The sequence below is a fragment of the Mustelus asterias genome, chromosome 20 (assembly GCF_964213995.1).
Source record: "Mustelus asterias chromosome 20, sMusAst1.hap1.1, whole genome shotgun sequence".
Taxonomy (NCBI): Eukaryota; Metazoa; Chordata; class Chondrichthyes; order Carcharhiniformes; family Triakidae; genus Mustelus; species Mustelus asterias.
Genome location: NC_135820.1, coordinates 72,883,262 through 72,899,496, shown reverse-complemented (window position 1 = coordinate 72,899,496; position 16,235 = coordinate 72,883,262). Strand labels below are relative to the sequence as shown.

Below are 16,235 nucleotides of genomic sequence, written 5' to 3'. Positions count from 1 at the left end.
ATTGCCCCTTAGTGTCAGGGGGACTGGCTCGGGTAAATGTACGGCGCTACAGGGATAGGGCCTTGATGGGATTGTTGTCGGTGCAGACTCGACGGGCCAAATGGCCTCCTTCTGCGCTGTAGGATTCTATGATAGTACAGAGAGCAGTGTGATGAAGGAGTAGCGCTCCGAAAACTCCTGACTCCAAATAAACCTGTTGGACTTTAACCTGGTGTTGTGAGACTTCTTACTGTGTTTACCCCAGTCCAACGCCGGCATCTCCACATCATGGTTAACAAAAGAAGGTGTGTGAAAGTATGCATTAATATTCGCACTGCGACTGCCAATATAGAGTAACTTCCAAAGAACAGGATGAGCTGCCATGTGCCTTTCTAACCCTGCGGCCCCCCCACATTCCCAATCCCCATCAGAGAACCTACCCCTCCCATTGCTTACTGAGCTTGGAGCAGCTGCATGGCTGCATGATCTGCTGCTATTTCACCTCACTTACTCATATCAAAAGCTAAACGAAACAAAAATAGTTTTAATGAGAACACAGTGAGTCTTGTTTCTGACATGAAGACATAAAGTGCCCAATCATTGCCACATTGACCTCCAGGCCCTCTGGGATAACAGCTCGCTGGGTGTTCCTCATTTTCAGCCTGCACTAATCCAGTGGTCACTTTTCCACTCTGTTCAGACACACGCATCGCATTTATATAGCACCTTTAACACCGCACAACATCCCAAAGCACTTCGGCGGAGCATCGATCAAACAGAATTTGACACCCAGCCACATCAAGAGGTATTACGACAGATAATGATTGGTGGCACAGTGGTTAGCATCGCTGCTTCACAGCGCCAGGGACCAGGGTTCGAATCCCGGTTTGAGTCACTGTCTGTGCGGAGTCTGCACGTTCTCCCCGCGTCTGCGTGGGTTTCCCTCCGGGTGCTCCGGTTCCCTCACACACTCCAAAAGACGTGCTTGTTAGAGTGCATTGGTCGTCCTAAATTCTCCCTCAGTGTAACCCGAACAGGCGCCGGAGTGTGGTGACTAGGGGGTTTTCGCAGTAACTTCATTGTGGTGTTAATGTAAGCCTACTTGCGACACTAATAAATAAACTTAAAGATGGCCACAATCTTGGCCAAAGAAGTAGGTTTTGAGGAGTATCTGATGGGAGGAAGGCGAGGCAGAGAGATCAAGGGAGGGAATTTGAGAATTTGGGCCTACAGGTCTCTGAAGGCACGGCCACCGGTGGTGCAGGCAGCTGAGGAGTGCAAACGTCCCAGAGGGTTGGAGGACATTTCAGAAGTGGGGAGGAGTGAAGGCCATGGAGGGAATTGAGAACTGGGTCCCTGGAGCTGTGAGGACAAATTAATTAAAAGCAAATGTTACATAAGGGCATGGGGGCAAGAGCATGGGCATGTCGAAAGGGTTCGATGAGAAAGTGTGAGTGGGGGTGTGATGACTTCAGCCAGGTTAATGAGGTTGGCTTGCTAGAGTATGAACTACCTGATGAGTCCTTTGAGATGGCGGTGGTTTGGGCTGGGGTTCTCCGCCGGGGATTCAGCTCCGCACGGCAGCTGGCAGCGGCGGCGGGCGGCGAAGATCAGCAGTCGGCGCGTATATGGAAGGTCTTGATCTTTGTTGTTGCTATTCCTGGTGTGAGTGTCTGTATGTTGAACTGCTACCTGAAGGCTCAGCAGTCATGAGAGGCCAGAGTTTATTCCGTAGGAGCATCTGTGCATCCAGACCAAACCATTTCCTTGGGGTGATGGGACGCCACAGTTTCTTCCACAATCCTTGTACTAATGCTCTGCCCACTGGCTGGGAAGCTGGAGAGGAACACTGAAAAATTGGAACTGGAGAAGACTGGCCCTGAGTTTATGGACCATTCCTTCATGCCTAAGAATTATGTAAATGAGTGCATTATTTTAAAAAATAAAGACAAAAGAATTATGAAATGTGTTCACCTTTGATGCAACACCATAATAAATATACCTGATGGGTCCTAATTGATGGTTAAATCAGGGAGCCTCACACTCCCTATTTAAAGCAGGTGTGTCAGACTCCCAGCCTGCATTCAGCAGGGAGCCACTGGAGAGCTGGCTGTGTACAGATGTATGGTGTAAATAAAGTAACTTGGTGACGGGACTTTCACCTCCGTGGAGTTATTACAGGTGGCTCATTAGCACCAGCAAATGCCTAATTCTAGGCTGCAGAATCTATGTAATTCTACACGGTGGCACAGTGGTTAGCACAGCTGCCTCACAGCGCCAGGGACCCGGGTTCAATTCTGGCTTTGGGTCACTGTCTGGGTGGAGTTTGCACATTCTCCTCGTGTCTGCGTGGGTTTCCTCCGGGTGCTCCAGTTTCCTCCCACACTCCAAAGATGTGCGGGTTAGGATGATTGGCCATGTTAAATTGCCCCTTAGTGTCAGGGGGATTAGCAGGGTAAATATATGGGGCTATGGGGATAGGGTCTGGGTGGGATTGTGGTCGGTGCAGACTCGATGGGCCAAAAGGCCTCCTTCCGCACTGTAGGATTCTATGACTCTACAGTGCTGAAGGAGACCATTCGGCCCATCGAGCCTGCACTGACAACGATGGGCCGAAAGGCCTCCTTCCGCACTGTAGGATTCTATGACTCTACAGTGCTGAAGGAGACCATTCGGCCCATCGAGCCTGCACTGACAACGATCCCACCCAGACCCTATCCCCATAACCCCATGCATTTACCTTAGCTAGTCCCTCTGACACTAAGGGGCAATTTAGCACGGCCGGTCCACCTAACCAGCCCGCACGTTTTTGGACTGTGGGAGGAAACCGGAGCACCCGAAGGAAACCCACGCAGAGACAGGGAGAATGTGCAAACTCCACACAGACAGTGACCCAAGCCGGGAAGCGAACCCGGGTCCCTGGCACTGTGAGGCAGCAGTGCTAACCACTGTGCCACTGTGCCGCCCTAATCCCATGTAGAGAATCGGTGTAGGACAGCGAGAGATGGGTTAATGCAACTTGGTACAAAAGTCAGGATATAGCAACAGAGTTTTGGATGAGCTTGTGGTCACGTAGATGATATGGTATAAAGAATGTAGGGGCACTGGAGAAGGTGCATATTAGCCTCACAAGGCTGCCTTTGGAGATGAGAGGGTATACTAAACAGGAAAGGCTGAAAAGGCTGACTCTCTTTTCTCGAGAAAAGTGAAGACTGGGGGATATCCCAGCTCCTTCAAATGTTGAAGCACTTCGATAGGCCAGATGTAGAGATGTTTTACAGGAGACCAAACGTTAGGGGGCATTAAAATACAATTTAGTCGCCAATAAATCCAGTAAGAATTTCAGGAGAAAGTCTGCTTCTCCAGAGAGGTCATGATGTGGAGATGCCGGCGTTGGACTGGGATAAACACAGTAAGAAGTCTAACAACACCAGGTTAAAGTCCAACAGGTTTATTTGGTAGCAAAAGCCACACAAGCTTTCGGAACAGGCTGTTCCTTCGTCAGGTGGGTGGGACCTAACGAAGGAACAGCCTGTTCTGAAAGCTAGTGGCTTTTGCCACCAAATAAACCTGTTGGACTTTAACCTGGTGTTGTTAAACTTCTCCAGAGAGGTGTCAGAATGTGGAATTCATATTCACAAGATGTCCCTGAGACAAATAGCAGCGATGAATTCAAAGCAAATGTTACATAAGCACCTGAGCAGGAAAGAGCATGGATATGTCGAAAGGGTTGGATGAGAAAGTGTGAGTGGGGGCTCGTTCGCACCGGAAAATGACCTCATTCTGGGCCGCAGAATCTGTGTCATTCTACACACTCTTCAAGCGTAAACCAAATTGCAGTGGGCGGCACGGTGATTAACACTGCTGCCCCACAGCGCCAGGGGAACATAACTGAGTGTGGCAGAACAGATAGATCCTTGTACCTTTTAGTTATACATGTATGCGTGTGTGTTTATATATACCGACAGCACCAATATTCATCCAGAGGAATGTTTCTGTGTGTGCCTGAACAGATGCTTCACAGTTCCAGGGACCCGGGTTCGATTCCCGGCTTGGATCGCTGCGCGTTCTCCCCGTGTCTGCTTGGGTTTCCTCCGGGTGCTCCGGTTTCCTCCCACAGTCTGAAAGACGTGCTGGTTAGGGTGCATTGGCCATGCTAAGTGCTCTCTCAGTGTGCCCAAACAGGCGCCGGAGAGCAGCGATTTTCACAGTAACTTCATTGTGAGCATAATTGCGACACTAATAAATAAACTAAACCTTCATCAGCCAGGGCATAGAATATACAAACTGGGAGATTATGCTAAACTGTACTGGAACTGGATTTTCACAGTAACTTCATTGCAGTGTTAACATAAGCCTACTTGTGACCCTAATAGATAAATGTGCATTGGGGAGACACAGGACATGAACATGGTGCCTGATACATTTCTCTCTCTCCATTTGTCCAGGAGCAACCCAGTAGGATTTGGAGAGAGGATTGTCAAATTCCTGACTAACTATGATTGCTTCAACCGATTTATCTGCCAGTTTACGAGGGGCAAGTTTCAGAAAATACTCAGCACTGGCACCAGATGGCGCACAGGAGCAATGAAGCGTTCGGTGACAGGAGTGGGCAGAGTATTTTGAGAGGGCGATCTCTATCCCAGTTTACTGATAGCAGCTTCTAGATAGCTCTTGAGGAGGCAGAAATCAGAAAGGCTTGCGTTCATCTAACACCTTTCACATCCCAAAGTGAATTAGGCAATTTTGAAGTGTTGTCACATCTGTCACAAATGTCGCACAGCCCTCAAACAGGAGTGAGGAAACCAGCAGGCAATCTGCTTAGGTTTTTTTCCTTATTCATTCATAGAATGTGGGCGTATTGCCCATCAGTCAACCCCATTGCTATGGACCTGGAGTCGGGTGTAGGCCAGACCAGGTAAGGGTTTCTTTCCCTAAAGGACATTAGTGAACCAGATGTGTCTTTACGACAATCATAGAATCACAGAATCCCTACGGTAGTTTGCGGAAGGCGGCCGTTCAGCCCATCGAGTCCGACAAGGCATTTCACCCAGATCCTATTCCCGTGACCCCACGTATTTACCCAGCCAATCCACCTAACCTACACATCCTGGGACACTAAGGGGCAATTTAGCACGGCCAATGCACCTAACCCGCACATCTTTGGACGGTGGGAGGAAACCGGAGCACCCGGAGGAAACCCACGCAGACACGGGAAGAAAGTGCAGACCCCGTGCAGACAGTCATCCAAGGCTGGAATTGAACCCGGGTCCCTGGCGCTGTGGGGCAGCAGTGCTAACCCCTGTGCCAACTTAATCATCATTAGACCTTTTAATTCCAGATGTTTATTGAATTCAAAATTCACCATCTACCATGGTGGGATTCAAACCCCTGCCCACTACGTTACCCTGGGCCTCTGGATTGCTAGTCTGGTGACAATACCACTGCCTGCCCACAAGTGCTGTTTGTTTGACTGATAGGTACTAATCAGGACACCAGGGAGAACAAATGCCATGGAATCTGTTCTCTCTTTCCTGCCCCCTATTTCATCCCCCTTCCCTTAACTCCCCCCCCCCCCACACCCCGCCGCTTACCCTTTTCTACATTCTACCTCTGTCCCATTTCACCCCCCCAACATCTTCATCTGTCACAGCTTACAACTTCTCTGCGGTTTAGCCATTCACACTCTTTATCCTCTCTGGGGACAGCTATTAGCAGTCTTTTCCTTTGGTTTCTGTGGCTATGATTCATCTTTCATTCCCTCCCCCTGCAGTATAAATATCTCCCACTTTCTGTGCCTTTTAGCTTTGACAAAGGGTCGTCTGGACTCGAAACGTCAGCTCTTTTCTCTCCTTACAGATGCTGCCAGACCCGCTGAGATTTTCCAGCGTTTTCTCCTTTGGCCATGGAATCTTTGATGTTCACCCACGAGGGCAGATGAGACCTCAGTTTAATCACAGAATATGACAGTGTAGAAGAGGCCCTTCAGCCCATCGAGTCTGCACCGACGCATGAAAGGCCCTGATCTGCCCTCCTGATCTCATTTGCCAGCACTTGGCCCATAGCCTTGAATGTTATGGTGTGCCAAGTACTCACCCAGGTACATTTTAAAGGATGTGAGGCATCCCGCCTCCACCACCCTCCCAGGCAGCGCATTCCAGACCGTCACCACCCTCTGGGTAAAAAAGGTTTTCCTCACATCCCCCCTAAACCTCCCACCCCTCACTTTTAATTGTGTCCCTTCGCAATGGACCCTTCAACTTAGCGGAACAGTTGCTCCCAAAAGCTCTATAAGAATGTCCCTCTGACAGTGCAGCATGCCTTCAGATCTGCAACAGTCTACATTTTCTGCTCAGGTCTCTGGATCTCGTCATAAACCTACAACCTTTTGACCTGGCCTTAAGGAAGGAGCATTACCTGGTGAGCCACCGCGATCACCAGTTTCTTTAGTGATATTCACATCAGGAGGGTAAAAGTATAAATGTGCCGCTGATGTCACAGTGCGGTCATTATTATTTTCCTTCACTTGTTGCTAATTTATCCATTTTATTGCCACACCATTTAAATTTGTTCCTGCTAAACAAACTGCTGGGAAGCTAAAGAACTGGAATCTCCACTTCTCCCCACCTTTGACAAAGGGAGAGAGGAAATAAGATCAAAGCAAAAGAGAAAGTAATTTTCAAATACATTTTCTTTTATTTTCCCTCCTCCTAAGACCATAAGACCATAAGACATAGGAGCGGAAGTAAGGCCATTCGGCCCATCGAGTCCACTCCACCATTCAATCATGGTTGATTTCAACTCCATTTACCCGCTCTCCCCCCATAGCCCTTAATTCCTCGAGAAATCAAGAATTTATCAATTTCTGTCTTGAAGACGCTCAACGTCTCGGCCTCCACAGCCCTCTGTGGCAATGAATTCCACAGACCCACCACTCTCTGGCTGAAGAAATTTCTCCTCATCTCTGTTCTAAAGTGACTCCCTTTTATTCTAAGGCTGTGCCCCCGCGTCCTAGTCTCCCCTGCTAATGGAAACAACTTCCCTACGTCCATCCTATCTAAGCCGTTCATTATCTTGTAAGTTTCTATCGGATCTCCCCTCAACCTCCTAAACTCCAATGAATATAATCCCACGATCCTCAGACGTTCATCGTATGTCAGGCCTACCATTCCTGGGATCATCCGTGTGAATCTCCGCTGGACCCGCTCCAGTGCCAGTATGTCCTTCCTGAGGTGTGGGGCCCAAAATTGCTCACAGTACTCCAAATGGGGCCTAACCAGTGCTTTATAAAGCCTCAGAAGTACATCCAAAACTCTGCTGTTCACATCCTAACTTACACCATCGCATACATACCCATCACTCCTGTGTCGATCTTACAGTGGCTCCCAGTCCACCAATAACCTCCATATTAATATCATCACCCATGTGTTGAAACCCTTCCATTGGGTTCCCTATCTCCAGCTTCAAGAACACTGCGTTCCTAAAGTTCACCTAACCAGCACATCTTTCGGACTGTTGGAGGAAATCGGAGCACCTGGAGGAAACACAAGCAGATAAGGGGAGAACATGCAGACTCCGCATAGACAGTGATCCAAGCCGGGAATCAAACCCGGGTCCCTGGCGCTGTGAGGGAGCAGTGCTAACCACTGTGCCACCGTGCCACTCCAACTCTGGCCTCCAGTTCATCCCCCCTCTTCCATAGGGGGCCACGCCTTCAGCCATCTAAAGCTCTGAAATTCCCTCCGCAACCTATCCAACTCTCTCTCCCACCATAGTCAGCATGGCTTTGGCAAGGTGGAGATCATTTCTCACAAATTTGATTGAAATTTCTGAGAAGTTACTCGATGTATAGATGGGGACAGTGTAGTTGATATAATCTACATAGACTTCAGTAATGGCTTTTAACAAGGTCCTGTATGGGAGAATGATCAAGAAGGTAAGAGCCCATGGGATCCAGGGCAATTTGGAAAATTTGATCCAAAATTGGCTTAATGGCAGGAGGCAGAGGGTGTTGGTCAAATGTTGTTTTTCTGTCTGGAAGCCTGTGTCCAGTGGTATACCACTGGGATTGGTCCGAAAGACATGCTGGTTAGGTGAATTGGCCATGTTAAATTCTTCCTCAGTGTACCCGAACAGGTGCCGGAGTGTGGCGACTAGGGGATTTTCACAGTAACTTCATTGCAGTGTTAATGTAAGCCTACTTGTGACACTAATAAATAAACTTAAACTCTTGCTGTTTGTAGTGTACATTAATGATCTAGTCAGGAATGAGGGGGGTATGATCAGTAAGTTTGCAGATAACATAAAAATTGGTGGTTCCAATAGTGAGGAGGAAAGCCTTTGGTTACCTGGTGATACAGATTAGTGGCAAATGGAATTTAATCCTGAAGTGTGTGAGGTGATACATTTTGGAAGAACTAACAAATCAAGGGAATACACAACAAATGGCAGGATGTTAGGAAGTAGTGAAGACCAGAGGGCCCTTGGGGGTCCATGCCCATAGGTCCCTGAAGGCAGCAGGACAGATAGATAAGGTGGTTAAAAAGGCAAATGGGATTCTTGCCTTTATCAGCCAAGGCATAGAATATGAGTGGGGATGTTATAATGGAGTTGTATAAAATGCTCATTAGGCCACAGCTACAGTACTGTGTGCAGTTCTGGTCAGGTCACTGTCTGTGCAGAGTCTGCACATTCTCCCCATGTCTGCGTGGGTTTCCTCCGGGTGCTCCGGTTTCCTCCCACAATCCCAAGGACGTGCTGTTTAGGTGCATTGGCCGTGTTAAATTCTCCCTCAGTGTTCCTGAACAGGTGCCGGAGTGCGGCGACTAGGGGATTTTCACAGTAACTTCATTGCAGTGTTAATGTAAGCCTACTTGTGACACAAATAAAGGTGACACACAATAGGAAGGATGTGATTGCACTGGAGAAAGGGTCCAGAGGAGATTCGCCAGGATGTTTCCTGAGCTGGAGCGCTTCAGCGATGAAGAGAGACTGGTTAGGCTCTGGTTGTTCTCCTTAGTCATGATGTGGAGATGCCGGCGTTGGACTGGGGTAAACACAGTAAGAAGTTTAACAACACCAGGTTAAAGTCCAACAGGTTTATTTGGTAGCAAAAGCCACACAAGCTTTCGGAGCCTTCTTCAGGTGAGTGAGAAAATGCTGGAAAACCTAACCAGTGCGTCTTTCGGACTGTGGGAGGAAAGCCACGCAGACACAGGGAGTATACGGGGTGGCATGGTAGCACAGTGGTTAGCACTGCTGCTTTATAGCACCAGGGACCCGGGTTCGATCATTCTCACCTGAAGAAGGGGCTTAAGGCTCCGAAAGCTAGTGGCTTTTCCTGCCAAATAAACCCGTTGGACTTTAACCTGGTGTTGTTAAACTTCTTACTGTGTTCTCCTTAGAGCAGAGAAGGCTGAGGGGGGAACTTGATTGAGGTGTTCAAAATTATGAAGAACATAGATAGGGTAGATAGGAAGGAACTTTTCCCCTTAGCAGATGGTTCAATAACTAGGGGGCAGGAGGTTTGGAGGGGATTTGAGGAAAAACGTTTTCGCCCAGAGGGTGGTGGGAATCTGGAACTCACTGCCTGAAAGGGTGGCAGGAACCCTCACAATATTTAAGAAGCATTTAGGTGAGCACTTGAAACGCCATAAAATACAAGGCCATGGACCAAGTGCTGGAAAATGGGATTAGAATAGATAGGTGTTTGAAGACCAGTGCACACACGATGGGCCGAAAAGCCTCTATTTGTGCTGTAATACCTCAGGGTAAAGGATCCTCTTAGTCAATCGTTTTCAATTTTTGCAAACACATACAGATGGGGTGAATAGGATCTGCTGTTCCCCTTGGTTGAGGGGTCAATCACGAGGGGGCATAGTTTTAGGGTAAGAGGCAGGAGATTCAGAGAGTATTTGAGAAAAACGTTTTCACTCAGAGGGTGGTGGGAATCTGGAATGCGCTGCCTGGGTAGTGGAGCCCGGAAACCTTACAGCCTTTAAAAAGTATTTGGATGAACACTTGAAATATCATAACATTCAAGGATATGGGACAAGTGAGGCGGCACGGTAGCACAGTGGTTAGCACTGCTGCCTCACAGCGCCAGGGACCCAGGTTTGATTCCTGGCTTGGGTCACTGTCTGTGTGGAGTTTGCACATTCTCCCCGTGTCTGCGTGGGTTTCCTCCGGGTGCTCCGGTTTCCTCCCACAGTCCAAAGATGTGCAGGTTAGGTGAATTGGCCATGTTAAATTCTCCATCAGCGTACCTGAACAGGCACTGGAGTGTGGCGACTAAGGGATTTTCACAGTAACTTCATTGCAGTGTTAATGTAAGCCTATTCGTGACATTAATAAATAAACTTTAAATGGGATTAATGCGACCTTGGTGGTAGTTATTGTCAGTGCAGACTCGATGGGCAGAAGGGCCTTTTCTGCACTGTACGAATTTATGAATGGGATTTTCTGGCCACGCTCGCCCCAAGATCAGAAATTCCTGCCCAAGGTCAACAGACATTTGTATGGTTTGTGTCCCGCCCGCTACGATTCCCATGGCAGGTGGGATGGGACAATCCCACCCTATGACTCTAACTGTCCCTGAACTACTTCCAACACATCCTTCCTCAAATAAGGTACTCAAGATGTGGTCTCGCTCAACATCACATAAATGAGATTGTCTGGTCATTATCGCATCGCTGTTTGTGGGAGCTTGCTGTGTACAAACTAGCTAACAAAAGCCACACAAGCTTTCGGAGCTCTTAACCCCTTCTTCAGGTGAGTGGGAATTCTGTTCACAAACAGAATTTGTGAACAGAATTCCCACTCACCTGAAGAAGGGGCTAAGAGCTCCGAAAGCTTGTGTGGCTTTTGCTACCAAATAAACCTGTTGGACTTTAACCTGGTGTTGTTAAACTTCTTACTGTGTTTACCCCAGTCCAACGCCGGCATCTCCACATCATACAAACCAGCTCCCATGTTTCCTACATTACAACAATGACTAAACTTCAATAAGTACCTCAATGACCGGAAAGCACTTTGCAACGACTGCGGGGTTGTGTAATGTGCTGCTTGAACAAATAAAGGCCTTTAGTTTCAGGACATTGAATATTACTATTCCTCATCCAATTTTTTTTTAAAGTTTATTTATTAAGGAGGCTTACATTAACACTGCAATGCAGTTACTGTGAAAATCCCCTAATCGCCACACTCCAACACCTGTTCAGGTACATTGAGGGAGAATTTAGCACGGCCAATGCACCTAACCAGCATTAGAGCAAAATACTGTAGATACTGGAATCTGAAACAAAAACAGAAAATGCTGGAAAACCTAACCAGCGCGTCTTTCGGACTGTGGGAGGAAAGCCACGCAGACACAGGGAGAATACGGGGTGGCATGGTAGCACAGTGGTTAGCACTGCTGCTTTATAGCACCAGGGACCCGGGTTCGATTCCCAACCTGGGTCACTGTCTGTGTGGAGTTTGCACATTCTCCCCGTGTCTGCGTGGGTTCCCTCTGAGTGCTCCGGTTTCCTCCCACATTCTGAAAGATGTGCTGGTTAGGTGCATTGACCCAAACAGGCGCCGGAGTGTGGTGACTAGGGGAATTTCACAGTGACTTCATTGCAGTGTTAATGCAGGGCGGCACAGTGGTTAGCACTGCTGCCTCACAGCGCCAGGGACCCAGGTTCAATTTCCAGCTTGGGTCAGTCTGTGTGGGGTTTGTACGTTGTCTGCGTGTGTTTCCTCCGGGTGCTCCAGTTTCCTCCCACAGTCTGAAAGACGTGCTGGTTAGGTACATTGACCCGAACAGGCGCCAGACTGTGGTGACTCAGGGAATTTCACAGTAACTTCATTGCAGTGTTAATGTAAGCCTTACTTGTGACTAATAAATAAAGTTTACTTTTTTAGTTTACTTTAACATACAAACTCCACACAGAGAGTAACCCAAGCCGGGAATCCAACCTGGATCCCTGGCGCTGTGAGACTGCTGTGCTCCCAAAATTACAATGCTGGGTCATGTTCAAAAGTAGTTTTTAAAAATATATAATCTTCAGACCTCCAAAGGGTTAAAAATCTAAGCTGGAAAAAAAATGTTGTGAAACATTAATGCGTTGCCTGAAAGAAGAAAAATCGGGGGGGGGGGGGGGGAGGGGGACATTATTTCTCCTTTTGTGCAACTTTTCTTTCTCCCAAAACTTTTTTTTGTGTTTAAAAACTCGCTATCTCGAAGTTGCAATCTCGCTTTAAGGGAGTTCCCATGGTTTTTTTTTGCCGGAGTGTTGGAACCTGCAGCTGGGCGCCAGCGAGTGGTAAAGTAAATGCTTGGTTGGCTCCGTGCTTGTGTCAAGGGCAGAGAAGGGCAAACAAGGCCAGACTTACTGGCGCCGAGGAACACCTGGAGAAGTTCAGGTTAACTGCATTCCTATACATACAGCTGATTCATAGGATTAAATATACTAATCCTTTGTCAGCAGATGTGGTCCTAGTGTGACACCAGACCTAGCTCAAAGTCGCCTGCGGCACATTTTTACCCCCCCCCAGGGAAGAAGTATTAAGGAGTAACCACTGAAATGAACGTTCATTAAGCTTTTGATAAAGAATTTCTAAATGCATATTTTTTGGAGAATTAGCTTTAACGTTCGCAGACATGTAAACATCCCAGAAGGGGCTGTCCAGGAAAAGTTTTTGCCTAAAGGAGGATTATTTTTTTAACAGTTTGTATCCAAAAACAAAATCCATCGATGTCCTTTTTTTAATGTGTCAATAAATTATTTTTGAGGCCTGAACCAAATAAAGTTAATAACGTTTTTTATAAAGTTTATTTATTAGTGTCACAAGTAGACTTACATTAACAATTAAGTGAGTTGTGATTACTCATTTTAATAACTTTAGAAATGTTAGTGATAATTGTTGAGAAGTTATGAGAGATTGTGTGGGGCAAATTGTACTTATTGTTACAGCTCGACTCGCCGTTAAGATGTCCTGTCGTTTTCAATTTCACTTTAGGATATTGGGGACGGGGGGAGGGGGGAGAAAGGCAATGCTTTTTGACAAAATCGCGGAAGTATTTATGTATCACATCGATCCCGCTCTTTCAACACCCCATCGCCAGAATCATGTCCAGTTAAAGATTGTTAGAAATCAGCCAAAGGTTTCATGCTTTTTCCAACTCCCCAAATGCATGTTAAAATTTAATTTGGGGTTCTGGTGGGGATTGTACCGAATCCCAATCGTATAGATGTGAATCCCAAAATTTGATCTTTTCCCATGTATATTTACCATTTAAATCTAAATCATGATGTCCTTTTTTAAAAATTGACCTGTAGCAAAGTTGGTTACAATTCTAAATGTAGACTTAATGTGGGAAGATTACTGACCCAAAGGCTAACCAGGCTGGAAAGGTAAGATTGGAATGCTTTTAGAACCATAGAAAATTACAGCTCAGAAAACAGGCCTTTTGGCCCTTCTTGTCTGTGCCGAACTGATGACCAGTACACATACGATGGGCCGAAGGGCCTCCACCACCGTTATTCAAGATTTTTTTGTCAGAATGCTAAGTTTACAACTCCTTTTCTAGTAATTAAAACTTGGTGTGAATGTTAAATAAATCAGGATGAACTTTGGGGTCAGCTACGAACAAGTCACCCAGGGAAATCAAAAAGATTCTAAATATTTTCGTTGAAAATGTTCCCTTTTCTGCAAATTCCTCTCCAGCGCTAAAATGCACATCTTAACATTCTCAATTACTGTATATAAATTGTAAAGTTGATTGTAGTTCCCCCCTCCTCCCTTCTAACAGAGATCACCATTAATCAATGACATGGAACATTAACGACCTTCCCCAAGTCATTTTGTACAAATGAATTATGTACGCTCCCTGGCAGATTGCAATGCGGTAACGCCCCCTTCTCACATCTGTTCAAACTGCTTTCTGCCATTGTAAGTGAATGCTTCCGGTCTGTGGATACCTAGGTACTTAAAAAAACGGCCGCTCTGAACTAAATGTTGCTAAATGTTACCGTCATGCTTATTACTCACCCCTCTTGCATACTCAGTGCGGGTGAGCTGTAACTTCGGTATGCAAGTTTTACAATGCGTGGTTTTGAAACTAAATGGGTTCTAGATCACTACATACAAATCTACCGCTATATTTTCTCATTGGAAACTGAGTCAAGTTCCAGTTTTCAAATAAAACTGGGTCACAGTAACTTCCTTGCTGTGTTAATGTAAACTTACTTGTGACACTAAATAAACTTTTAAAATCAGAATTGGGATTATTGTGTACGTCTTTGGATATTTCATGTTGAAATAGGGGTTCCCATAACCAGGTAAGTTGTACTTCCTCTCGGATAGATATCTTGTTACTTCCACTGTAATTGACTTTTCAATTCTTGGGGACAGTGGTTGTGACATAAACAAGTCTTTCTGTCCACTGCAACTTCCAAACGCTACCCTATCCAAACCTTTACAAACACAAGCACGCACACACACTGCCAAGATTTATCAATTGACTATTTTTTATTAATTAAAATCTTCCAAAAAAAAAATCAATAAAAAATCATTGCTCGACTTTAGTACAACATTGTTGTAAACATTACAATACACTTACAAAGTATAAGATTTACAAATGAATCACCCATAGATCTCTAAGGATGTGACAATTCTAGACTCCAGCATATGTCTCTTGTTAAACGGGCCTGTGGTGTGTGTGATCCTGGCATCAGGCGATAGGACACACACATTAGGATGGCGTGGCTAATCGCAGTTAAAATCTGTCGCTAGGCATGTCGCTAGGAAGAACGGTACTAAAACTTGCTGCACTTCCACCTAGTTTCCGCGTCCACCTGGGGCGAGATGGAGACTAAAAAATAAAGAGGACCCGAGATTCTTGGAGCCCGGACCGGGTCACGGCAATATCTTGTCTCTTGCCGGTGCTATGATCACCAAGGCACTTTTTAAGTCCCAATAACACGGGGTGAGGGAGTTTTTGTGTTGTTCTGATTTTCTGGTAACTCTCCCTTCTTTTCTCTCTCCCAGGCTCTGCGGGGATGGACTGTTACTCCAGCACCACCGGATCATCTAATACTTCGCATCTGCAATACCTGAAGGAGGTGGGAAATATATTTGATTAATTTCCAGTTCATACAACATAAAAGAAGTACCCCACTTATAAAAACTGACGGCTAAGAAACTTGTTATACACAATTCTGTCACTGACATCCCATAGTTTAAACCAATATTTTATTAAAGTTGCCACACTGTAATAACTTCCAATATATTTTTGACCACTTCAGAAATCTCTGATCCTCGCACAATTAGCACAAGTCTCCAGTTTCCCTTAGAGAAATAAAACATTGTTCATACCTGCAATGTCCTTTTAATGCTTTCAGCGGCACAGAATCCTGTCGTCACTGCCACAGGGAACCTAGAGATTTAAAAAAACAAGATAATGGGTTAAATTACAATTTTCCAAATTGGGACATCTAATCATTGGGAGCTTCCTTGTTATTGCTACTGGGATAACATGATATAGAGTATTCACCTCTGCTGTGAGTCCACTGACATCTGCACCCAGGGGTGTCCGGCTTTGAGCTGCGTTGCCAGCGGCTGGTTGGCAGCCCATGCCCGGCTGGTCGTCCAACTCCAGCTGCAAGTCCCAGATGTAGTCGATAACGTGCTGCAGGATCTCCACCTTGCTGACCTTCTTGTTCTGGGGCAAGGTGGGCACCAGCTCCTTCAGCTTGGTGTAGCAGCCGTTCATGTCGTAGAGGAACATACTCATCTGCTCGTCCAGCAGCGGGGCCACCTTGTACTTGGCGATGGCGATGCTTTGTTCGGACAAGCACCTCACCACCTCCTCGCCGCAGCCCTGACGCTTGAGGGAACAGGAGGCGCTGACAACTTTCATTCTCCGCCGCGGTGTGAAGACGCTTTCCCCCGAACAGAGACAGGGAGAGATTGGTAACAAACAAAAAAAAAATTGCTGGGACAACTGTGCCCCCACCCGCCAGTTTTATGCTCAATGCGGGCAAAGTGGGAGGATCAGAACCGTCAGTCAAACCTGGTGTTCCCCCTCCCCGCAGCAAATCAGAGCCCAGCTCAGCAACAACATGGGGTGGGCTCTCTTAGCCCTGCCAGCCAATGCAAAGCCCCAGTTGTATCAGCATTTGAAATCTGTCAAATAGTGGTGGTGGGGGGTGGGGGAGACACGCAAATGGAAACAAATGTACATATTTTGCTGAAGATGTGGGAATCCAGCT

At 46.5% G+C, this 16,235-nt stretch overlaps 1 protein-coding gene across 1 annotated transcript; it reads right to left on the bottom strand.

Annotated features, from left to right (window-relative positions):
- Positions 1-14,469: 14,469 nt before the first annotated feature.
- On the bottom strand, positions 14,470-16,010 carry id1 (inhibitor of DNA binding 1, HLH protein). Its single transcript, XM_078236831.1, has 3 exons — positions 15,518-16,010; positions 15,340-15,400; positions 14,470-15,077 (listed from the first exon to the last, which is right to left on the bottom strand). The coding sequence occupies exons 1-2, from the start codon at positions 15,881-15,883 to the stop codon at positions 15,362-15,364; spliced, it is 405 nt and encodes a 134-aa protein (XP_078092957.1). The 5' UTR covers positions 15,884-16,010; the 3' UTR covers positions 14,470-15,077; positions 15,340-15,361.
- Positions 16,011-16,235: the final 225 nt, after the last annotated feature.